The sequence below is a fragment of the Trichoderma gamsii genome, assembly GCF_001481775.2.
Source record: "Trichoderma gamsii strain T6085 chromosome Unknown Scaffold_37.2, whole genome shotgun sequence".
In the NCBI taxonomy this organism is placed as follows: Eukaryota; Fungi; Ascomycota; class Sordariomycetes; order Hypocreales; family Hypocreaceae; genus Trichoderma; species Trichoderma gamsii.
This window is the reverse complement of record NW_020171374.1, coordinates 128416-152720: the sequence shown is the minus strand read 5'-3', so window position 1 is coordinate 152720 and position 24305 is coordinate 128416. Positions and strand designations below refer to the sequence as shown.

The 24305-nt window shown below is 50.2% G+C and overlaps 11 protein-coding genes across 11 annotated transcripts; 6 read left to right on the top strand and 5 right to left on the bottom strand.

Annotated features, from left to right (window-relative positions):
* Positions 1–19: 19 nt before the first annotated feature.
* TGAM01_v208604 (hypothetical protein) lies at positions 20–1711 on the top strand (the record flags this gene model as incomplete). Its single annotated transcript, XM_018806276.1, has 1 exon — positions 20–1711. The coding sequence occupies one exon, from the start codon at positions 20–22 to the stop codon at positions 1709–1711; it is 1692 nt and encodes a 563-aa protein (XP_018660527.1).
* Positions 1712–2282: 571 nt separating this feature from the next.
* On the top strand, positions 2283–3658 carry TGAM01_v208603 (hypothetical protein; the record flags this gene model as incomplete). Its single annotated transcript, XM_018806277.1, has 2 exons — positions 2283–2862; positions 2934–3658. 2 exons carry the CDS (start codon positions 2283–2285, stop codon positions 3656–3658), a joined length of 1305 nt encoding a protein of 434 aa, XP_018660528.1.
* Positions 3659–4232: 574 nt separating this feature from the next.
* On the top strand, positions 4233–5087 carry TGAM01_v208602 (hypothetical protein; the record flags this gene model as incomplete). Its single annotated transcript, XM_018806278.1, has 1 exon — positions 4233–5087. One exon carries the CDS (start codon positions 4233–4235, stop codon positions 5085–5087), a length of 855 nt encoding a protein of 284 aa, XP_018660529.1.
* A 298-nt stretch (positions 5088–5385) lies between these two features.
* Positions 5386–5927, bottom strand: TGAM01_v208601 (glutathione-dependent formaldehyde-activating enzyme; the record flags this gene model as incomplete). Its single annotated transcript, XM_018806279.1, has 3 exons — positions 5386–5466; positions 5523–5731; positions 5807–5927. The coding sequence occupies 3 exons, from the start codon at positions 5925–5927 to the stop codon at positions 5386–5388; spliced, it is 411 nt and encodes a 136-aa protein (XP_018660530.1).
* A 3931-nt stretch (positions 5928–9858) lies between these two features.
* TGAM01_v208600 (multiprotein bridging factor 1) lies at positions 9859–10393 on the top strand (the record flags this gene model as incomplete). Its single annotated transcript, XM_018806281.1, has 2 exons — positions 9859–10020; positions 10091–10393. 2 exons carry the CDS (start codon positions 9859–9861, stop codon positions 10391–10393), a joined length of 465 nt encoding a protein of 154 aa, XP_018660532.1.
* Positions 10394–12110: 1717 nt separating this feature from the next.
* Positions 12111–13148, bottom strand: TGAM01_v208599 (hypothetical protein; the record flags this gene model as incomplete). Its single annotated transcript, XM_018806283.1, has 4 exons — positions 12111–12213; positions 12264–12502; positions 12555–12697; positions 12755–13148. 4 exons carry the CDS (start codon positions 13146–13148, stop codon positions 12111–12113), a joined length of 879 nt encoding a protein of 292 aa, XP_018660534.1.
* Positions 13149–13508: 360 nt separating this feature from the next.
* On the top strand, positions 13509–14255 carry TGAM01_v208598 (60S ribosomal protein L44; the record flags this gene model as incomplete). The annotated part of the gene is made up of 3 exons (XM_024550371.1): positions 13509–13511; positions 13882–14159; positions 14216–14255. The coding sequence occupies 3 exons, from the start codon at positions 13509–13511 to the stop codon at positions 14253–14255; spliced, it is 321 nt and encodes a 106-aa protein (XP_024404880.1).
* A 419-nt stretch (positions 14256–14674) lies between these two features.
* TGAM01_v208597 (hypothetical protein) lies at positions 14675–15807 on the bottom strand (the record flags this gene model as incomplete). Its single annotated transcript, XM_018806285.1, has 3 exons — positions 14675–15285; positions 15356–15599; positions 15688–15807. 3 exons carry the CDS (start codon positions 15805–15807, stop codon positions 14675–14677), a joined length of 975 nt encoding a protein of 324 aa, XP_018660536.1.
* A 2100-nt stretch (positions 15808–17907) lies between these two features.
* Positions 17908–19876, top strand: TGAM01_v208596 (major facilitator superfamily transporter; the record flags this gene model as incomplete). The annotated part of the gene is made up of 3 exons (XM_018806287.1): positions 17908–18165; positions 18350–18627; positions 18703–19876. 3 exons carry the CDS (start codon positions 17908–17910, stop codon positions 19874–19876), a joined length of 1710 nt encoding a protein of 569 aa, XP_018660538.1.
* Positions 19877–20108: 232 nt separating this feature from the next.
* TGAM01_v208595 (hypothetical protein) lies at positions 20109–21816 on the bottom strand (the record flags this gene model as incomplete). The annotated part of the gene is made up of 4 exons (XM_024550370.1): positions 20109–20508; positions 20571–20758; positions 20836–21653; positions 21774–21816. The coding sequence occupies 4 exons, from the start codon at positions 21814–21816 to the stop codon at positions 20109–20111; spliced, it is 1449 nt and encodes a 482-aa protein (XP_024404879.1).
* A 1171-nt stretch (positions 21817–22987) lies between these two features.
* Positions 22988–24232, bottom strand: TGAM01_v208594 (hypothetical protein; the record flags this gene model as incomplete). Its single annotated transcript, XM_018806289.2, has 1 exon — positions 22988–24232. The coding sequence occupies one exon, from the start codon at positions 24230–24232 to the stop codon at positions 22988–22990; it is 1245 nt and encodes a 414-aa protein (XP_018660540.2).
* Positions 24233–24305: the final 73 nt, after the last annotated feature.

The window sequence follows — 24305 nt, the reverse complement described above, 5'->3', positions numbered from 1 at the left end:
TTATTCTTCCTCTATCCCAATGATGTTATCTCTTGGGCAACTCAGACCCAAAGGGCTATCGCGCCAACTGTTCATTTGCATGCACAAGCCCAGTGCTTATGTTTTGCAGACAGGCCGACCTGCAAGCCTCTCTGCTATCCACCGAGGAGTGCGGCGATCGGAGAGAGTCCAGTTTGGAGACCGATCCAGAGATCGAGACTCTTCATTCAATGGAAGAAGCGGTGGGCTAACCAGAAAGGCGCTCGAAGGTGCAGCATCCCCTCGACAGCAGCAGAAACTACGCAAGAAACTTGGTCGCAAGGCATTCGAGGATGAAGAGGAGGAGTCCGGCAAACAGACAAGGCGCAAGCGCTTTCTCAATCCTGAGTTCGAATATGGGAAGAAAAGCTTGGTTTATCAACTTAAGCATGGCGCATTGAAAGATCAAGCTGCTGCCCTTGTTCAAGAGCCAGTACGACCACTACCCTTTCAGAGGCTGGAAGGCAGCCCTCGGCGCAGAACTGAATCCTCTTGGTCTACAGAGCGTCGACCTACAGAGCGTCGGTCTACAGAGCGTCGGCCTACAGACCATTGGCCTACAGAGCGTTCGGAACGGCCACGGCCATCTATTCAGAGCCAAGTTGATCGCACGGGTGACTTTCATGGAGATGTAGAATCAGCGCTGCCTCGTGAGAGGAGAAATCAGATGATGTCCATGAACATCAAATACACGACCGCCGCTTCGCAATTTCTGTACGGCAAATCGGTCGTGAAAGCCGCACTTGAGCAAGGAAGACGGAAATTGTATAAACTCTTCATATATGGAGGCGAAAACCGAAAAGATTCAAAGGACAATGCGATTATAACTCGATTAGCGGAGAGACAGGGCGTCCCGATCACGATCATCCCAAACGCGGACCAGAGATTAATGGACAAGATGAGCATGGGCCGGCCGCACAACGGCTTTGTTCTGGAGACGTCGCCGCTGCCGCGATTACCGGTGAAGGCATTAAGCAGACTCGAAGAAACGCCGGGAAAACTAGGATTTCATGTCGAACTAGACTATCAATCCAAAGAAGAGGAAGCGATCAACGGCCAAGATACGTTTATACCTCGAAAGAACGACAACGCGCCAAAGCCCTTTGTTCTTCTGCTCAATGAAATTCTGGATCCAGGCAACTTGGGAGGCATTCTACGAACAGCAAGCTATCTGGGTGTCGACGCAGTGGGCATCACAAATCGCAGCTCATCCACCTTGACTCCTGTTGTACTCAAATCTGCGGCCGGTGCCGTGGAAGAGATTACGATATTCAGCGTGGATTCACCCGTTAGCTTTATAGAGGAATCTAAAAAAGCAGGATGGAAGACATACGCTGCCGTCGCGCCGCCCGACCCCAAACTCATGCAAAGACACGACAAATTCATCTCCACGGCCAACGTTGAGGCAGAACAGCCGCTGGCCAGTCATCCTTGCATACTGGTCTTGGGCAACGAAGGATATGGCCTGTCTAAACCAATCAAGGTAGCAGCCGATTATGAGCTGTCAGTGCCATACTTTATGCGCAACAGCAGCGTGGACAGCCTGAATGTCAGTGTTGCTGCCGGCTTGTTATGCCATTCCTTTGTGAGGACGCCGGCTGTTACAGCATCAACGCCCACCAAGACTCAGCAAGAGACACCATCGCATCCTGAACTGGAAACCGGAAAAGAAGAGAGGGAAACCATGTTTTGAGTAGATATCATATAACACGAGCATAATAACTGTATATGGCATGCATGTATATAGAAATATCGGAGACTTATAACATTACAATGTATCTATAGACGCTACCTGATGAATTTCAGCTGGTGATAGCAGAGCTACACTAGACACTTCTACACTCCAAGCAGGGCCAAATTACCAAGATAATGACAAAGAATAGACGTAACTATAATTTTCATGTTCTCTTTCGTGATGACATGTTCGAGAAATCTCCACCAACTCTTCTCTGAGCCAAGCAAAGCTGCTGCATCCTTTGTTGGCGGCTTAGCTGCACCGGCCCACTAAAGCGCGGGCTAGCTGGTTACCCCAGCCACCAGCTTGTTTGTATTGATGCATTGGCGCCAGCATCACCAGCTGGAGGTGAGCCAGGATCAGTTGGTCGTGCATGGGTCGTTAGTTTCTTTTGCCTAGCAGCTGAAAAAGATCAACTTCTCACATGCGCATGTGCGTCCTCAACTTTTAACGTTTTGTCTCTCCAGCTGCATCCTCAATTGAGGCCTCATCGCGCCGAGGCAACAAGAGGCTTTGATCGCCCCCTACGATGGCCTCTATTCCCCAGATGCTTCTCTTACCAACAACCATTCTCGCCCTGGTCGCAGAAGTGGCGGCAAATCAACCACTGGCCACTGCCATCAAGAAGCAGCTGCCAGATGCAAACGAGAAGCTATTTCCCGACCACCTGGCTTTTGAGCCGCTCCCAGCATTGAACCCGTTCGAGACGACCGCCCCTGCGAACATTTGGCTCGATGGCCAAGAGGAACAAGACGCCAGCTCCAGCTATTTGACGAAGCGATACCATCCCGCCTTTGCGTACCACTTTCAAGAATCCGAAGAGGACTTGCTAAAACGTGCCGCGGATGTCTTGGCGATTCTCGAGAACAGAGCTGCATGCCCCTCAGGAACGGAGAGCTGCTCAGGCATTGGCTCGCCAGATAAATGCTGCGCGGATGGGTCATATTGCACAAATGTATCCGATTCCGACGCTGAGCAAATTGCGTGTTGTCCCAACGGGGCTACCTGCGGAGGAGGAGTTGGTGCCTGTCCTTCAAATGCTGTGAGCTGCCCATCCGCGCTTGGTGGCGGCTGCTGTATTCCGGGATATGTCTGCGTAGGAGTTGGATGTGAGTGAAGAGGACATCCAGTCCGTTGTTTGCTTGATATCAATCAAAACTGATACGAAGGATCTGTGTAGGCGTTCCCAGTGCTGCAGCAACTGGCTTTCCGTCGTCAACGGCACCACCGCCCCAAACCACGCCCCAGACTCATTCGACCGCCGCAACAGGTAATCCATCAACCGTGATAGTGACTCTCGTCGTCACTGAAACATCAATCCCTCCTCCGGTCACGCAGACGTTAACAGTAACAGCCACAGGCCCTGGAACCGAGACCGCAACGGGAGCGCCGCCATACAGACCAACAGACGCTACTTCCACCTCTTCTACTTCCACTTCCACCTCCTCGGCGCCTATGACAACGACCGATTCAGGCGAAACTCAAACTGGCTGTCCAACTGGCTTCTATGGTTGCCTGGCCACTCATGGAGGTGGTTGCTGCCGCACCGACCGCGACTGCCAGACATTTTCCTGCCCGGCGTCCTCGTCAACAATCATCTCCCATGGCGTCACCGTGGTGGTCCCTGCAGACGACGTGCCCACCGCGACGGCATCAGATAAGTGTGCAAGCGGCTGGTTCTTGTGTGGAAAGGACGCAGGGTCCGTGGCTGGATGCTGTCCCAGCGGGTATAAATGCGGCACAGCAAGCTGCTTCACTTCTGCTGCCTCGGAGACCAACTCTGTGCAGAAGCAAGAGCCGGAAGCTTCGAGTAAAAATGCAGCTTCTTCGGCAGTGTTGAGCAGTAGCTTGCTGATTATGAGTGGAATCACTGGATCTCTCCTTCTTCTCTTGGGTGCACTGTAATAATGAAATAAGAGGAGGGCTAGTTCTCTTTTATTGATACCGCTATCTATTCAGCATTTCACGATCCATGCGGCGTAACGGATATATGACTGTTTCTTTATTTGATGTTGATCTTCCTACATAGATGTACTAGACTAATGGCAACATTTTATCAAAACACCAATAACCTTGAAAGCTCATGGCTACCAATGCGTTGCGCAGTCTCAACCTTGATTCATTCGTTGCAGCTCCTTCTCTACAATTGTTGCTTCCCATTATGCAATTTGCTCGCTGTTGCATATCTCAAAGCACAGTTTCCAGATTCCAAATAAGCTCCAAATAGGGAGGAACAGTCACTTAGCGACAAGGTTCATCACACAGCAGGAAAGAGACATGCAGACAGCCCATCTCTTCTTCTTTGCTCAGCCTCCAACTTAATTTTTTCCCAACTCTCAAGTTTATCCATCCCAGTATTGCTGACCGTGCTCTTTTGTTTACATACAGATTTTCTTTTCTATTTGCTCTTTTTTGGACTTCACAGGGTCAAAGCATCATCATTCATCATAGACTCAGTTTCTTTTCAGACATATTCACCATGAAATATCACGCCGCTACCATTCTTGCTGCTGCTGCCGCAGCTCTAATGACCACCGTCTCTGCATCCGCCACCGTTGTTTGCTCTGAAAGCGAATTTGGCAGCTCCAACCATTCAGATGTCTGTCGGCTTGACAACTTGACACCTCAGCCTGGAGAAGACTTTACTCTTCCATGTGTTGAAGTCATCTTCAGAGACAACACCTGCCATTTTGAGGCTGGTGAGCCCAATTATGCCAAGGCCCACGATGAATGTCATTGCAGAGGAAACACTTTCTCTGCTTGGATCGAGTGCCAGAAGTGTCTCTTGGATCATGGCTTTCATGGGGAGGACGATGAGTACTGGAGCAAGATCCTAGATGCGGCATCAAAAGCTTTGTGCACTGGAACTCCAACAGCCGCAGCCGTCTCAAGCTTGTCTACACCGGCTGAAGCGGGCACCGTGACTCCCACGCCCACCACCACCGATGGCTCACCTGTCGAAATATTCAAGGGCGTGAATCAAACCGCAATCGCCTCACAAGGACCTTGGGTCTTCAACCAAACCGCCACTCCCACTGCAGGGCCTCAGAAGACTTGCATTGATGACTTCAGCGTGCAAACCAACACCGATGTACTTATCGATCCATCTATTTCAATCGATCCAACCATCCCTTTTCTGCCAACCAACTCTCTCACATCTACCAACAGCTTGGAGCCAATTGCTACCACCCTCGAGTGGCTACTTCCGGGGGAGGATCCTGAGTCAGCTCCATTCTCTGACCATGAATCATCTGGCGCCACTTCCTCTTCTTCATTCGGGAAGTCTGATTTAGCTGCTGCGATCGCTGGCGCTATTCTCATGGGTGCATTGTAACGGAGAGGTCATTGGGGGAACTTTGGGATGTGGGGCATTGGCGTTGACTGGCAAATAGGATGGGCTTCAATTGTATCATAACGCCTTCAAAGGCCTTCTAGAATTCAATTATGATTAATGCACTTTCAGTTTCACGATCTACATCTGGGCCGTCGCTATATGATGTAGCATCAGTAAATAAAGTGAATACCTATCAATCACAGTGGAATCTAATCGCCAAAAATTGTACTTCATGCCTATGAACAAGTATACATTTATAATTACATTGATATAATCTTTATTTTTCGTTTTGAACAGATCACTCTGGCATGAACTTGAAAGGCTTGGCCAGATGCTCCTGGCAGAAAGGCAATTTGCCGGCGGTCCAGATCTCAGTGTCCTAATCACGGTAGGTTAGAAACAATCTTCTCGAGACTCAAGGGTGACGAAACTAACAGGCTTCAAGTTCTTCTTAATCTCGGTGTCGAGAGTACCAGCCTTGAGGGCGATGATCTCTGGGGCGGCTGAAGGATCGTGGGCAATGGGAGAGCCGCACTCGGAGCAGAAGAGTCGGTCGACCTTGTTTCCGGAGGCGGCCGTGCCAGTCCATGTCTTGACGGGGCCGTTGATGGTCAGTTTGTCTTTGGGGACGACGGCGACGAGAGCTAGCCGGGATTGAGTCAGCAGTTTTGTCCGAGTAAACTTCAACACGATATTTCCAAACGGGAGTATCTGCATACAGTAGGTTGAGCCGGTCTGGCGTTGGCAGTCGTCGCAGTGATCGTAGCCGGTGACGAGGGGTGCGTCGACGTCGACCTTGTAGGTGACGGCTTTGCAGAGGCAGTGTCCGGTGAGAGGCATGGTGGCTGGAGATTGTTGTATGCGTAGTAGTTGGGAATTAATTCGTTGACTTTCTACATAGGAGGAAGTTGTTAGAGAGGTCAATGAAGATGTAAAGGTTGCTGTAAAAGTTGGGTGGGAGCGAAGATATATAGCTTCTTGGAAAGAGCTATTACAAGCTTCGCATCTGGATTGGCGGGGGATTTCGTAATTGGTGGTTGGAGCATACCGAAATGTAAATTCAGCTTTTGGCGGGGCTGTTTGAGGCACGGCGCTGTCGATGACGTGGGATTCAATCGAGGTTGTGACGTGGAGCTATTGCTGGTGGTGGCTCGTTGGTTGAAGCTTAGCTAGAAGGATTGGAGATGCATGTTAATTGGAGAGAGAATCATTGGCTTTTATATCTAGTTTTCCCCTTAGCCAATGCTTTATGTTCTTCGATTTACACGCTCGGAGGTGCTCGGCATTCTTCCATTATCCCTATCATTGGAGAACATTCTGACGCCCGAGCCGGTCCGGGGCGTCTGCCTTCCCAAACTCAAATACCATTCTCTCAGTTTGATCGGCTGAAATTGGAGCGAAGTACATGTAGCATCAGCTTCCCGGCACGCAGTACTATGCACTATTCCCCGTTCGATATCGCCTGCAAGCAATATAGCCATGGGTCTCGCCACCCATTGGCTGCAGTTATTTGTCATGGAGCTGTTTAGATCGAAAAGTGGCTCCTTAGACTCCAGCCGATGCAGCATATCAAATAGACAAAACACCTCAAATTGTAGAATTTGGAATGAGCTGCAGGCGGGCCCGCTCAGTCGTTACGCTGGGGCCTTTGATTTCGCCGCCCATTGTATCATTGCTTGCCATGCTAGATTGCGGCTATCGCTTCTATGCTGGATTTTGCCGCACGGCTAGCCATGTGCTGACTCTTGCGGGACTCCCCTCGGCAGAGCAGAAACTCAAATCATTTTGCGGGCCTTTACTGTGATCCTAGCTAATACATACAACGTCAGCCTTGCTACTATTTCCCATAGAGTGCGGTTCGTGAGGGGCGGTAGGATTAGTAAATACCCTTCCGACGAAAGGATACTTCCACGTATATTATACGCGGAGGCAAAGGATGCGAACGCCGGCCAGCTGGATATAGACAAGATCCGTAATAAGCCTCAGATGCCCTCGAAGTTGGCCCGGGGAGCTTGTGCATCTAAATCCTTATATGCAGCGCTAAGTGCCAATAGTGACATCCTTTGGCGTCGAGAAGAAGGATGCCAACCACCAGGCTACGCCAAAGCGCCCGATCAACTCCAACGCGTAGACAATCTCGGTCATTCCAAAGAAAAGCCGGTCGGCTACGAATATTCGGACGAGTAAAGACCGATAAGAGCCTCGAGTTTCTTTACTAGAGTGCCCGAGAACGAATGCGTCCATGGGCGATATTCGAAAACTTCGGACGTCTTCTGCATTCATCGTGGGCTTAGCTCTGTCAGCCGAAGTCATCGGGCGCACTATCCTTGCTGGTCGACGTCGTAATTTTTGTATCAGCTTGAAACACACAAAGTCCAGGAAACTCGATACATGTAGTGGTGGAGGCTGCTGCTTTAAAAAGAGTTTGGGTAGTAGTTCAGGCTCATCAACCCAAATGGTATGATTTTCAGCCAATTCACTAAACATGGCTTCGAAGTCATGGGCATAGTGAACAAATCGAGAGTAAAAGACAGGCGTTAGGATACGGATCTCCAAATACTGTGTTTGCTCTGATTGACAAGGCGCTTTGGAGGAAATGAACGTTTCTTCTCCACTTTCTAGGATTCCGCTCGATACGTATTTCACATGTAACGGATTTGGCGATTGTTCGACAAGAAATCGTAGATATTGGCGAAATATCGGCTCCAGTCTCCTCTCGGTGTCATCCGCCAGCCTACCAAGGCTCTCTTTCAATGGCTCTGGTCGGTACCAAACATGCAGCTGATAGGAAAAGAATAAAGAAACTGCTTCTTTGACGATTCTGGGGAACGTTAAGAAGCCAACCCAAAACCATGCGAGAATGAATCTCATCTTCGCCAATAGGCTCATATGTGAAGCTATGGCAGCGTCACCATCTGAGCGCAACTGAACAAAGAGCTTTGGCTGCCCTTTTGATGAGGTGAGGTTGATGGTATTGTCAATGCCACGGAAGCTTCTCAAATCATTTCCGAATGGATCCTTGGCCAGCAAGGAATAAGTGCCATTGCGAGAGTTGAACGGAGAAACATGGAAGTCCTTCTTCCATGAAGCCTTTAGTAGCGTATTAGAGGGCTTCGAATGGGCAGTCCCAGAGGCAGAGATGCGTGTAGCATCTTCTGCGGTGTCACGCAAGACCAGGTATGGCCGTCGCTCGCCAAAAGTGTTGTTCACCTCCAGAACGATGGCAGAGAATAATTTATCAGGAGAATACAAGTACCAAAATGAGACTGGGTTGAATTGGTATCCTAGGAATTTTGGCGCAGTAAGGAGAAAGGCAGACGGGTAGTCAGCCGGGTTCGCGCCCTGCATCGGTCAGCTTCCATCTTCTCGTCATAGACTCGTTTCTGACATACCTGAGATACCAGATAGTCATCCAGTTTACCACGAAGTCCAAGCTTGTTGCTGCCTCTTGCCAGATAATTGCTGGAGTCCACGCGGAACCAATTCTTCAGACGCCAAACACTAGAAAGCCAAGTTGTGGGGATATCTGGTTCATCCACAGAGATCAAGCCGTTGACACACCCTCTATACCCTACAGGTATGCCAACAGTCAAATACGAGTAAGAAAAAGCATGTGTTTTTGGGATTTTTCTTTTGTGCGTTACCCGGCATGGTATGATATGAATAGCAGGCGACTCATGATGAAAATGGCTGGATTTTCTTGATGTGGTCCCTAAAAAACTATAGCCTGCCCAAATAGTAAACGCAAGGGTCGATATTCCAAACGTGAATTTGGAGTAAACCAGGCTATAGAATGTTGAGAAGAGCAACGAGCGTAGATTCCAAGCAGCACATGTAAAGAAAAGAGTGCGGTCCAATTGGCGGTATGTCACATGCAGAAGAAGGATAGTCAAGGGTAACGCAATTGGCAAGTAGCTCTCTCGCACTCTGTCAATCCAATCTGCGACTACTATCACAGCGTTGAATGGTGAATCGTCGGCCAAGCCGTCCATGATAGTTAATTATGTCGTCCCAGGAACAAGCCAAACTGCAGAAGAAAAATGTTCTAGAGCCATAATCAGCCTCTAGAGATAGGACGCTACCAAAAGAGCGATAGGCACGAAGATGCATCAAAGATGTCCAATAAGACGGAGAAATAACGGTAAAGAGTAATGATTCTTCTGTAGTAGAGATGCCCTTTCAGGCAATACTCTCCATGCTGATTGCTCAATTGCAACGCAAAGAGCTGCACCGTGATCGAGCAAGCTCACACAATGGAAGAAAAGATCATGAAGAGGGATTTAAGCAAGGAATGATGGAAATTACCTCTGAAACCCAGCCAACTGCCCATCAAGGTGTCTCTCAGCTCAGCGTTGCTCTCCAAGTGCGTTCGCTATTCGGCAGACGGCCTTAGTCATCGCGATGTCGATGCCGTCATTCACAGCCAATCGACGCCATTAGGTAAGCCGGGGTACTCTAGCAGTACTCTAGCACCTTCCATGGCAAGGGCGGCGATGCGCGAAACGCCCCACGGAGGCGCCGTCGACTAAATCTGTCTTGCCGGTTGAGTCAGATTGCGGCAGCCCTTCTTCCACTCTCCATCTCACACGTTGCTCCAGGGATATATTGCCGGCATTTGCCCCAGCTCCAAATTTCGTTCCTCCATAAACCAATTTCATTGAATTCATCGCTCTTCTATATACCCGACTCACAGTTGCTGTTTCACACCACGCGACCATCTCAAAGATCACGACAGCTTTTTTGACCGCTTCACTTCCGTAACTCAACCACCATGTCTGAAGATTGGGATTCCGCCACCAAGATTGGAAGCCGCGTCCGCGGTGCTGGTGCCTCGGACCGCGAGACTGTCATCCGTGGAAAGAGTGCGCTTAACGCTGCTGCGAGATCCGGCGCTGCCATCAGCACAGAAAAGAAATACGGCAGCACCAATGCAGTATGTCATGCAGCCATCAAGATTAACAGCAATTGTCTGTAGAAGGCGAAGCTAACAATATACTTACTAGGGCGGCAGCAGTGAAGGCCAGCGTCTGACAAAGGTCGACCGCTCCGATGACATTATCAAGCCCAAGACAGTCGGAAAGGAAGTCGGCAAGGCTATCGAGCAGGCTCGCCAGAAGTTCGAGCCCACCATGACCCAGGCCGAACTGGGCAAGAAGATTGGCGAGACATCAGCAACTGTTGCCACATACGAGCGCGGTACTGCTACGCCTGACCAGACCATTCTCTCCAAAATGGAGAGGGTGCTCAACGTCAAGCTGCGGGGTGCTAACATTGGCGCCCCGCGCCTGGGCCCCAAGAAGAAATAAATGAAAGGGATTTGAAGGGATAAGGGAGAAGTAATATGCCACAAGGCAAGATGCTGCGACAAATCGCGTGGCTTTGTTGTCTGGTGGCTGTTGCGTACGCGGTGCGCATTAACGAACACAAAAGGAGTACAAAGCTGTTTCAATAGATGGGTTATGGTGCATTCCTGCTCGTATAGCAGAGAAACAGGATGTATTGGTCCGGTTCGCGCAGGATTTTTTGGCGTTTTGCGTGGGATGGTCAAGAATTTAGATTTCAGAATGTGGACAAACACCCAATTTTGCCTGCGAGTTCACTTTTGCTTCACTTTTGCCTCATTCGTCTTTTTGACCATGTGTCTCGTTTGGAAATGACCGTGGTTTTATAACCTACAAGCCAACAATTTCTTTTTCTTCCATCCATGAAATCGTCCTCTTCCGTACTTCAAGTCATCCATCACACACTCATAGTGCACTCACAAGCTACAAGATGGCGACCGACAACTTCAAATTCGAAGACATTCAAGAAAGCATCATAAATCGAAAGAGACCATTGAAGGGCTTGTCTGGCAGCTTCTCATCCAACATCAGCCAGCGCATCTCGCCTTCCAATCTCCAAGACAATGTCAACACATCGCAAAAGAATAAGAACCGCTCTGTCAAATCCATCATAGCTTGGCTCGAAGAGGCATCAGCCAATAATGGCACATCAAGACTTTCCGGAGACGATATCAAATCAGTCCACTCGATCGGTACAATATCATCAACGGGTTCGAATTCGTCGCTGCTCAGTCGACAGACTATGCCTGGGGCGGCAGATGTGGAGGAATATTCTCTGACGTTATTGAAGTACAAGCAGTACTATACCGATGTACCGCTGGGAAGATGTCTGGATGCTCAGGAACAGGATAGTGCAACTGCGACATCGAGCAAGGTACTTATCAATAATGCATCTGGGGAGGCTAGTCTGCTAGAGGGATCGCAAGATGACACTCCGGAATTTGATTTGTTCTCAGCTTCGAAGGAACAACTCTCTCGGCTAAGCCGCTATGTAGATTCGGTGCTGGTGGATGACGAGGAGCCGAATTGTATGAATATCGGTGGAAATGATGGCCAACTTCATCGTCGGAGTCCCCAAGAAGTGTCGGCATTTTAGAAGAATGTTCGGTCGCAGCTTGAGATTTCGGAGGATGAGCTAGAAGACTAGTTGGATAGGTATGCTTCCGGTGTATAACGAGCATATATCAACCTAATTTGCGACAGATTGAGTGGCCACAGTTACAAAAATAAGTTGTTCTATAATTTTTAATGGAATAATCAGTCTCATAATTTCTTCATAATGATAAAAACTCAGGCATGCTACAAAAATTATATTTTATTATGTAAATGCAGGGTAGACGTTAGTGTGGATAGAAGCTGTGTGACTATGGGGGTGATAGTTGTTTCTGGGCTTCAAATTGCTATTGTTATCCAGCTACCTAGCTACAAATTGAAACTTTCTTCAAGAAAAAAATTCATTAATAATTGCGCCACCAGCTTCGGATAGTTTCTGGACGTGACTTTCTTTTCCTAGATATAGAGCGGCCGTCCAAATCCAGCAAGCTGAGATTGATGCTGGGTCGGATTATAAGCTCTTCGCGTGCGAAAGGCTTTGGCTCGTATCCTTGTCGTCTCCGATGGTCTATCATTTCGCCCTAATATAACATGATAACTCGCTGTATAAATTGAATCTCGTCTATGATTACGCCTTGGCTGAATACTTGGCTACCGCCTTGTCGAATAGGCTGCTCTTCTCCTCCAAGTCCAATAACAGCTGATGGTTGGGGTTGGCCTGCTTTAGTGATCTGAGGCAGGTTAGCAGTGTACTCCTAAGCAAGAAGTAATGAATACGTACTCGACAAGCTCGTCGGTGTTGTTTCCGGAAATGGAGTTCAAAACCAATAAGTTGGCAATGCCTTCAGCATTCTTAGGGTCCTTTTCTATGGCCTGCTGCAAGGCAGACTGGGCCTCCTCAAGACGGCCAAGATGTATCTCGCAAACAGCCTGTGCGATGAGGCTGGGTACTGAGAAAGTTGAAGAGCCTTGTGCAAGCTCCTCGTAAACGTAGAATGCCTGCTGGTACTTCTCGCCGCCCTATTGAACCTTTAGCATTTGTACGTCTGATCCTTCCATCAATCGCCCTTACCACTCGGACTCCAACCCAAGCCTCAGCCAGGTTCACCAAGAGACTATCTTGCGCCCATCTTCGTGCGGCAGTAACTTCCTTCAGGGCTAGATCGGTTCTGTTCTGTTGTAGGTGGATCTGGACTATTAAGGCGACAGCGTCCACTATAGCAAGCCATTAGTAACTCTAGGTCTCATCGCGTAGTGTGTAATATGCCTCACAGCTTCCTTGATGTTGCGAAAGCAGCGCAAGTGCCTCCTCGGACTTTCCAGCAGCTTGTAGAACCGTGCCGCCAACAACCTGGACGGTAACGTTATCGGCCGCTGATGAAGCCAGCTTCTCAATCGTCTCCAATGCCGAATCGGTCTTTCCAAGGGTGTACTCGGCGAGAGCGCCGACAGCTTCCAGGTCGGGAACAGCCTCGCCCGCAACATCTGCAATAACATCTTCGGCCTGGCCAAGGGCGATGCGGGCTCGGAGCTTCAGTACTCGCACGGGCAGCTCATTCTCAGCGGAGAAGGATGATGTGTCGAAGTCGATGACCTCTTGGTATTGTGACTGATAGAAGTGGGTGTGAATGTTGATCAATTCACCTTCTGCGGAATATGGGTCCATTTTGGCGATTGGCTACTTTTGGCGATGTTGCGTCTTGCTGTCTCTAAGAGGAGGATACCATCATCAACCAGAACTGGCCTTCCAGCTCAATCGCTCCAATGGTGGGGTCCCCTGAAAGGGACGCGGCATGCGCCACACTCGCGTGGCTGGTGTGGTTTTTTTGTTTCTGCCCGATTAATGAGGCATGGAATCTGACTCGCCCAGCAAGCCACGCTCTCGTTATCGAAGCCCCAATCAGGAATAGCGTTGACCCTATCGCCCACAAAGCGAGAAATCACCAAACTCTCCCAAATTTCGCTTTACTCCCGGAACTTTGCATCACCAAACACTCAAGTAACGACACCGCACACCGTCGTCAAAATGGTATGTTATTGGCTGCTGTCACCATCGATGCTCAGTCGACCCCTTTGATACCCGATTTACGACAACGATCCTTTCGAATGTTTGCGTCCGCACGATGGCAGTCTTCGCGATTGAAAACGACAATTTTTTGTGCATCGAGTCTCTGCGGGGAGGAACTGGGGGAAAGTTACTGTGTCGCCATATCGAAAAAAACATCACGAACATGAATAATTCCATCGACAAACCCCGAGCGCTGTAACTGTTTAATGCTGGAATATTGATCAATTCGACGAAGACTGCCTTGTGCCGGACACACGATCGCATCGACTTGCACCGTCACCTTTGAGCAACCACCACGACCCAACAGATGGCTGACATATTCTCGGATTAGGTCAACATTCCCAAGACCCGAAACACCTACTGCAAGGGCAAGGAGTGCCGCAAGCACACCCAGCACAAGGTCACCCAGTACAAGGCTGGCAAGGCCTCCCTGTTCGCCCAGGGTAAGAGACGTTATGACCGGAAGCAGAGCGGTTATGGTGGTCAGACAAAGCCCGTCTTCCACAAGAAGGCCAAGACCACCAAGAAGGTCGTCCTGCGGTTGGAGTGCGTCAAGTGCAAGACCAAGTTGCAGCTGGCCCTGAAGCGATGCAAGCACTTCGAGCTCGGGTATGTGATCAGAAGGGACCTTTTGCGCGTGCCGTTTTACTGACTTATGGCTACAGTGGTGACAAGAAGACGAAGGGTGCTGCTCTGGTGTTCTAAATGCGTTGTTTTCCGGTCTTACCAATTCTCATGCTTCTCCTCGCGGCATATGGGCATCATGGAACTTGGCGAAGGGGGGTTACTGGTCCTTAATTAGAGGACGGCGGCTCATAGGAAACGAAATACAAAAGATTTCTTCATGACCGCATTCATGCGATTGTACTGGGATATGCCTCGAAGTGTTTAAGGTTGGAAAAAGCCAAGCCGAGATAGTATTCTAATTCACTACGACCTGGTGTCTCTTGCTGGGCAACCTCTAGTTCACGGGCTAAGGGAAACAGACTAGCGAACATGAAAAGATGAAAGTCAATCGATTCAAAAGATGATTCTATGGCATGTGCATTCTCATTCTGTCTTTTGTATCGATGTCTACGTCTTGTCTATCTGATTCTAGATGCGTCTAATCTAAAAATCATTGTCTAAAAGCCCTCGCCAAGCAAAACAGTGCGGCCATGCCCATACCACAAAGTGCCATTACGGATATCAAGTCCTTTCTCTTGTCCAACAATCCACTCGCCAATAAACTGAGCATCCTTTTGATCCCACACCTCATTCTCCAGCCAACTATTGATGTCATCGATGGCTTTGACCCACTTCTCTCTCTTTCCAGGAGTATCATGCTCTTCGTCTGTCAGGTATCTGCCCAGTGTGATATGAGCACTGGGAACCTGGTATCGAGATCCGACCTCGACGCCTGCATCCTTGACCTTGTCAAATATGTCTTGTCGGAGATGGTGATAGGTGTAGTCGTCTCCCTGGATAACAGCGCCGGAAGACACATCGGGTGTGACTGGAGCCGGTGAAAGAATATTTTCTCCAGAAGCTGGGAGAAACGAAAGAGCAAAAGCAGAGAGGTCATATGATACCATTGGTTTGACAAGACGAGATCGATGGGCGTGGGTATATGAAGCAATAGAGGGAATGGCAGGGCGTAAAGTAGAGACGAGTGACCCGATCTCAGGAGGAGTCTTTGAGAAGGCGACTTCAAGGGTCGTCAAGTGCATCCTGTGAGTGGGCATGAGCCAGATTTCTACGTGAATAAGTGAGTTAAGTTTAGATCTATGATACTGCGAATTGGTTTGTTTTCAGCAAATACTCACTTGGCGAAGCCTGCTGGAGACGTGCTTGAATCTGCGCAGCCAGCTCGATAACGTGGATTGGAGGACGAGCCCAAACTGTCAAGCAGTTGCGCTCATCGACGAAGCCCGGCTCCATTCCTGGATTTTCAAGGCGAAGGAGGCATTGATCAATTACGAGCTCTTTGTAGTCCGGAGATAGGAACTTTTCCTTCTGAAGAGCGTTGCGTTTGGTGCGGTGGGCATGATATAACGCCTGGATTTCTTGCTATAGGAGATGAACTATGAGCATTTTGTATATGAATGCATATTTGTAGAGTTTGAGAAGTATATAGCTTGGATATATGAGCACTTACAGGCTTATTGTTGCAAGCTCGGATGAATGCCTCGTATGGGTTCTCGCCTGGTTTCAAGACAATCCCAGATAGGTCTTCGAGCTTATTCTTGGCATCGGTGGAATACATAACACTTCCCATGATTGCAAAATCTTGTATTTTTCTCTTTTAGACAACGATTAATAAACCATCAATCTGCAATTCCACAAGACGCGTCTTCTACCAGTATGAGTAGTATTTATTGAGTCATTCTGCGCCCTTGGGCTACCAGACGACTCCCCACTCTCGCAGCTCAGAAGCGAATATAGCATGACTAAGCAACCAATGAGGTGTCTAGTCCAAAGTTGCGAATTCGTGAATACGAGTCGGCCGGGGCAGCAAACAGACATCCGGTGCGGCACTAGCTGATATTAAGGGTCATGTAACTCGCTGATTAACGTAGATATTGAAGCTTATAGCTTAATTGACCAGTCTCTCTGGGGTATCTTAACCCGAATGCTAGGCTCATCCTTGCCATCTGAAACAAACTCGAGCAGTTGACAGTCCTCAACAGCAACGCCACTGGCAAACTGCGATACCACAAAATCCAACCGCGTTCCCGCTTGTCCTAACACTACCATTGGAGAATGCCAAGTTCCTGCGCCGTAAGTGACAGCCTGGCTGCTTGTAGCGACAAAAGCGCGCAGGCGCTTGAGATCGGGAAATCCTCTCCCGGGTAGCCCCTCGCCAGTCGGCACAGGTAAATCCTCGTCTTTAGAGCTAGGCGGGAGGCTCGGAGCGACAATGACCAGGTACGATGACGCGGTAGATCTCATTGGTGTAAATGTCTGTGCTGTGAACGGGTGTCGTTCGAGATGTCGCACCGTGAAAGTGTTTGCCCCGGAAAAAGAGCTTTCGGCGCCGCCTCGTGCAGCGCAGACGAAGATGCTCATGATGGGCTCGCCCTTGCCACTGGGAGCTTGGTCGTAGAGATTCTTGAGGCGGCTTACATTTCGATACTGGATTGCGGAGCCTTGGTTCGCTGAGAAGGCGTTGGGCGGTAGGGATTGAGCATGGGCGTCGAATGAGGAGGGGTGGACGTCGGGTCGGGGGTTGGAGACGACGTCTCCGAAGGATGAGAAGGCCTCGTGGGTGAGAGGCTCTGCGGTGATTTGTATATCGAGAGCGCCAATGTTGAGCTGAATCGCCATTGCGATGGGTGTAGTTGGCGAGAGATTGAGATGTAGAAGTTGATTGGGCAGAGATGGGCGTTGACGAGAAGTCTCAGGCTATATACATGTACGCACAAAAAGATCACAGATTATTATCGTTGTTCAATATGAAGATAAGAGGCACAGATCACCGCATCTTAAAACCCCATATTTGAGCTGTGAAGATGAACCTGCGGTCTGTATCTCATGTACATGGATCAGGTATCACGGAAGCTGCCGACCAAGATGCGGGCTTTGAGCTCCGGTGCCGGACCCGCCCGGCGCTGAAGCGGGTGGCGGCGCCTTTTGCCCAATGCTTGGAGCCTTGATCTACCAGCTATAATGCTACCTTCCGGATCGATTTGTGTGTCAGCTGTATTGCAGATTCAATGCATGTGGTATATAACTTTTAGTGAAATGCCATCTAGAAGCCCATCTCCAGCTGCTCCAGCTCCTCTTTGCTCCCCCATCCGCACCATCTCCCAATGCTACGGCCTCTCTGTAGGCCAAGACTCAAGTCTTTTATCTTTTGGGGATCGGCGGCAAAAACTCCGTTATCGCGCGGATACGCGGCCAGCTCTTGTTCCCATCCTACCCCCGCGGCCCCACGACCCAAACCTCTTGTCGCTTAGCCCTTGCGCGTGAGAAGCGAAGAGATTGGCTGCTTTTTGCACTTTTCTTTGTTCAGAAAAAGTACCTGCAGCTTCAGTTGGTGGGAGGGTCGCTGTTTTTGGGCGGGAGAGACGGCTCATGTGTGCCGAGCGCCTGGGAAGGATGGCGAAAAAAATGATTTGGGTAGCATCATCGACTTGGGATGTTTAAAATTTATTTCTTCTTTACTTCTTCTGATTCTTCGCCCTCTTGTGCTATTATTTCCGCAGTTGTTGCTGATCTTAGACTTGAGATCCTGACTTGAAGTCTTGTGTGTTATTGCTTCATTTCCATTACCGCAGTTGACGCCGAAAGTGATATTCACAAGCACGACGATACCGCCCACTTTTTTTTCCTGTTGCTCTGTCGAGGCCGCGTGACCTCAGAAAAAGCGAAATAGATGAGGCAAAGCAAATCCGATAGCGACGATGACGATTCGGTCGGCGAAGTTGCCGTCGATGCTCAACTTAGAAGCTCTTTAGACGCCGAATCTGTGAGCAGTTATGTGGAAAATGGCCCGCTTTCACCCGCTGCTCCATCTGTGAGCCAGAATGAGAGCAAGAGACCGGTATCATGGAGCGAGTTGCCCCGGAAAGACCAGCTTTTCATTATTACCATGGCGAGGATGAGTGAACCGCTTGTCCAGACGTCACTACAGGTGAGACTTACAAAATCTGGTGGCTAGACGACATTCATAGCCGTTTGGCCAACCAGGATTCAAACACCCCTCTCTCCCAAACTTCTCACTTGAAGAAGGAATATTATTTTCAGAATGTTGTAACTCATACTGGGGCTTTTCTGTGCTTGCCCGCTCAATGAAAAAGGCCTACATGTTCTACCAGCTTAAATGGTTCGATCCGTCGCTTCCCGATTCCACAATCTCCAGCCAGGCGGGCGTCCTCCACGCCAGCTTCACGGCCTCACAGTTCCTCACGGCGATGATGTGGGGTCGCATAGCCGATTCGAAGCGCGTGGGACGCAAAACGGTTCTGCTCATTGGCTTATTGGGGACGAGCATATCTTGCGTGGGCTTTGGATTCTCGACGACGTTTTGGCAGGCGCTGCTGTTCCGGACGGTTGGTGGTGCTACGAATGGCAATATTGGTGTGATGAGGACGATGTGAGTTTTTTTTTCCATAGTTCTCTCTAAGAGCTTGATGGTGAGTGAAGTTGGATGCTAAAACAAATTAAACAGGATCAGCGAAATTATCCGCGAAAAAAAGTATCAGCCAAGAGCCTTTCTCCTCCTCCCCATGACTTTCAACATCGGCGTCATCATAGGTCCTATCCTCGGCGGCATCCTCTCCGACCCAGCTGGCAGCTACCCAAATCTCTTTGGCGACATGCCCTTCTTTGTGAAATTCCCCTACGCAACTCCCAACATCGTCAGCTCTTTCTTCCTGTTCTTCGCCGCCGTGGCCGTTTGGCTGGGCCTCGAGGAAACTCACGATGTCCTGAGAGACGGGCCGCCAGACCTGGGCACCCGACTAGGGAAGAGACTCCTCACGCACTATCGAAAGCGATTTGGAACTTCGCCCGAGGCGGAGGGATATTCGGCAGTTCCGGCATCTGACGTTGAGCTGAGGGCGGGCGAAGAGGACACAGCTAGGAGGAAATCGACGAAGCGGTACACGCAGAGGCTGCCCTTTCGACGCATCTTCACACGCAACGTTCTCGTCACGCTGGTTGCGCAGTTCTTCCTCACCTTCCACGTTGGCACATTCAACTCGCTCTGGTTCATCTTCCTCTCGACGCCAACCTCGGAGCGAGAGACTCGTCTGCCGTTTTGGTTCACCGGCGGTCTCGGTCTCCAGCCGCGGTCCGTCGGCATGGCCATGGCCATCCTGGGCTTCATCGGCATCAACATGCAGCTGTTCCTCTACCCGAACATATCAGCCCGCCTCGGCACCATCAAGTCGTGGCGGTTCTTCCTGCTCTTCTTCCCCGTGGCCTACTTCCTCGTCCCTTATCTCTCTGTCGTGCCGAGCACCGCGCCGCCTCCGGAGGCAAAGGCGGGCATTCTGATATGGATTGCCATTTGCGGCGTGTTATTCTTCCAAGTCACGGGCCGGACGTTTGCGCTGCCCAGCCAGGCGATTCTCGTCAATAACTGCTCGCCGCATCCAAGCGTGCTGGGCACTGTTCACGGGCTTGGGCAGAGTGTTAGTAGCGCGGCTCGGACGATCGGACCGATGGTGGGTGGTGTTGTGTATGGATTTGGCCTGAATAAGGGTATTATTGGCTTGGTGTGGTGGGCACTGAGCAGTGTTGCTGTTTGTGCGTGCTTGACGAGTCTAGTGGTGAAGGAGGGTGATGGCCATGAGATTTGGCTGGACGGCGATAAAGAAGACGAGCCGAGTACAGATTGATAGATTCATGCTGCTTATTAAAGGCAAGCATCGAGAGATTCATCATTAGACGTTAGTAGTAATAACGAGAAGATGCATATTATACGAGCAAGCCTCCTTTAAGACGGAGAGAGAGAAAAAGCTAAAAGAGAATTATAATCGTAATCCTATCCCCTATTATCCACTTCATTATATAATCATTATTTGTCCCATGCTCCCCCAACGCCATATTTGCAGGCTACTAGAAACACCCTTATGTGAATTCCCGTGGTTTCTGGCTTGATCCTAAATCAAGAGGCTCGTCTTCATAGCTGCTCCTTCCATCACGAGTTCTCGTGCCCCACGATGCAGCGCTCTGGAGCTCACTCTGCGATGATGGAGGCTCGTATCCCGGAGGAGGATGGTCGGGATATACTGGGGCTGCGGTAGCGCCTGAGTAGGCGCCAGCTGAGTAGGCAGTATTCCGCCATGGTTGTGGCTGTTGCTGCTGGTAGCTGTGGTTGAGGCCTTCAAATCCTGAGGGTCCCTGTTGGCGGCGCGGCATATTGCGCTTGGCCGCCCAGATGACGTATCCTAAGAAGCAGAGTACCAAGAGGAAGACGATGCCGAGGACAACGAGGGCGTACTTGCGATCGAGGGCATAGCCAAAGCCACTGATTATGCAGGGTTAGCAAACTTGGAAGCGTAAAGCGGGGAGAGAAAAAGAAACACTTACATGTAACCGTTGGCAGCGCCAAATATCATGACAATTCTCCCATTCCAGACATGAATCTTGCCGAATTTAGTGGCCTGCTGCGTCTTTCGCCATTTGAGATGGTGAAGGACGCCAAGTACGACCTGGTTTAGCATAAGAAAGATGGTGATAAAACCGAGGATCTGATGTAGGGAGTGAAATCCACGAGACTAAAAAGCAAATAGAGAGTCAACGTTAGCGATCACGTACGAGGATAGGGCCGAGATAGAAAATGAAGGAAGCTTACCCGTCGGTAGTTGAAGCTTGTCAGGATGCCAAAGGCAAGGCCCGCCAACACAAGGCACAAAGCAAAGGTCTGGTTGAATTTGTGAAGCTTGGCCCATTTTTCCGTCCTAATGAGGATCGAACCCAGGGGAATCAAAAACATGAAGCTAAAGACCATGAAGGAAGCGTGCGCAGCAGCCTTCCAGTCGTAATTGCCCGTGGACCGGCTGTTCAGCGTCGTGCCTTCGCTGACCGAGTCCTTGGTCAAGACAGGCACATCAGCCGAGCCTTGCGTCCGTTTCATGTCAATCGTAAAGGTGCCGTGCTCGCTGTGCATCTTGAGGCCTGCATTTGGGTCGTCGCCAGTGAACCTCTCCTTGGGGCCCAGAGCGTAAATCGCCTGCTGGTTGGGCGACGACACGTCGATGTAGCCTTTGCCAGTGCCACCAGCGGGCCAGCTCCGACAGTGCTCGTTGCAGACGGCATTAAACGTCATGTAGCCGTCCTTGACGCCGGTGCCGTTGAATGTCTGGAACTTGAGGTCGGGATAGTATTTGGGCTCGTAGTTGCCGTAGGCCAGGCGCGGAGAGAAGGTGACGTTGTTTTCGTTGTTGTCGCTGCGGTAGAGGATCAGGAACAGCGCGCCGGCCATTTCGTTGCTGCCGAGGCCAATGGCGCCCCAGGAGCGCTCAGTCGACACGCGCAGGCTGAAGTAGATGTCTGTGTTGCCATTGTCGGGGACGGTGAAGGCAAAGGCGAGGCTGCCATCGGGGCTGATGAAGGTTGATTGTCCCGTGGGGTTGTTGGAGTCGTCGGCGCGAGCCGGGCCTGCTGCAAAGGCTATAGATTATGCATAACGTTGATCGTTGGTCAGCGATTTTGTGTGGGCACAACGGTGAAAAGAGGCAGTCATCAAGAGACATAATAAGCACAGGACGTAAATGCAGGGGAAATGCTCACCAGCAGCCGTCAGCGCGGCGCGCCACAGATTCTTTAGTAGCATCCTGTTGCCAGGAACAGCTTTTTCTGTGTGGTATTCTGCAGATGCGAAGCGGCACGCTCTCAATAACAAGCGAGTAAACAAACCGCAAGTAACGATGATGCAAGGCTCAGCTCCTAGCACTCCAACTCTCTGCTACTCGGTATCGCTACCAGTGCAGCTGGGAAGAGAGGAACGTGATTTTGGCGAGCTTGGAGGAGTTCAGCTGCTGCTGCGACGAAAGCAGCAGCTCGATGGATTATAAGGCTGCGTCGTACCACTAAAGCGATCCAGAGGGGTGGATAGTGCCATGCAGAGCGGCACAGGTACAGGTACCTGATGCTCTAGCATGGAGGCGGCTCAAGTGTCCCTGTTCAAGGTCCCAGCTCTGTACCGAGTGCTGAATTGCAGCTGATTTGGCATCCATGTAGGGCAGAGCGGAAACCGATGCACCTGTTGATATTGGAGACTTACATACATGCAACATACGCGTATCGGTTTGCTGCTTTTTCTCCATCATTTATACATGTTCTGAATTTCCATCACACCCTCTCGAATTCAACAACAATAAGCAGTACTAATTTTCCACTTGTATCTGTCTTTGCGCGTGTTTGGCTCAGCACCGCATGGGCCTCGATCCCGATTTTCTTAGCATGGAGATCCTTCGCGAACTCCAGTTTAGGTCAAGGATACTAGTACGGAGGGAGCCAATTGCTGGCTCACGATTGGCCCCCTCAACAGCACGCGATTCCCCAAGCAGCGCAAGCTATGGCTACTATTTCGTCTTGCTGCCGTCACATGCAAGGAGAAGCGAATTTGTGGGTCGCGAATACGAAGCTCTACTTTATCCAGCTAATATCTGACGTATACGATTGAAAGGTTGATCGAGCATCATACTTGAGAGCGAGAGCAGCATATTCTGGACATGTAAGCATATACGCAGCAGAATGAGGCTCATATGTACGCGTGTTAACAAACGAGGAGCACAAATGATTTCCTTTTCATTTCACGAATGTTATATATGATAAACTATATGGTAAGGTCAAAGGCACCAAGTGCACAACTATATACATTTATTTCTTTGACTATCGGGTTACTATAAACGACACGAACTGTGAAATAAAGGCGATTCGAAATAGAAAACTAGGTATTCGTAAACTTCAGAAAAATAACATCAATAACAAGAGAGACCCGTTTACATGCTCTCATTACACCATCGATCAAACCTCTCTAGTCCATACGACACAATGAGAGTGGCATGGCAAAATTCATCCACGTCTGACGGCTTGGCGCTAGTAAACAAATGATCGCCATCAATACAGCGCACACTATTGACAAGATTCTGTTGATACTGGTTGAACCAAGAGGTTGGCGAAGTTGCTTCCCACAGGCCCGCACCGCCGGAGAATATGATGCCGCCAGGGCAGGGAGCCCAGCTCTGCTTGAGAGTCAGGTACACGGCCTCTGTGAGAGTCGCGGCCAGGTATGTGCGGCGGATGGACTCGGAGAATATCCATGCCTGCCATGTCGACGTCATGGAGCCATCTGTTCGTAGCTGCGTATCAACCGGCCCATTGCTATTTCCATCCTGAATCGATGCTTCGGCGTGATCCGAAGAGAGGGCAAGATTGGCACTTCGCCACATCTGTCGAGCCCATTGTGAGAGAGTATCGATGTGCTTTTCAGCTTGGGCGCGGGCGCGAATGTCGCCGTCGAACAGACGAATGATCTTGTAGATCAGGAGAGCCTGGGTCCTTGCGAGGTGGCACGCAGAGTCAAGCATGACGACTCCAAAATCTTCATTGGCGCTGGCATTATAGCTCCCGACTAGGTTATTGGCGCGGTTCTCGATAATGCGCATAACCATCCTTTCGGTTGCGGGAGTCTTGGATTGGTATGCTGCTAGGGAGGCGAACGCATCCTGGATAGCGTCTGGCAGATGGATCTTCCATAGCTGGGGGTGGATAAAGGGACAATGACCTTCGCTCGCGAATTGCCTCAGCCAGGTTTGAAGCTGGCCGATAAAGTACGTGAGGGCCTCATCGCTAAAGGTGATTTGAGAGGGGATAGAGCTCGTATTATGGTCTATGGCCCACGAGGGCGGTGATAGAAACCACGGATGCCGCAGATCCTCTGCTGTTACTGACTGGCGGGCCGGCGTGTGGATCTCGTGCTGCTGCAGTTGCTGCTGCTGCTCGTCGCTACCGTGAGATGCCGGACTCAGAAGCAGACCTCTCTCCGTCGATGCTGGAACGGCAGATACGGCGCCATCTTCCGCAAAGACGAGATCGTACGGCGGCGTGATGCGCGGAGCCGGATAGCGACAGACGACGTTCTTCTCCAGACAGCGCTTGCACGAGGGCGTCTGCTTGCTACAGCCGCGCTTCGCCTTAGTGCAGGCGATGCAGGCTAGGCGCTTCTGCGGAGGAAAACCCGACATGGCGGGCGATCGTGCGACTGGAGTCTTTTCTTCTGGATATGAGATTCGAGGTTTTGCCTACTGACTGATCCCC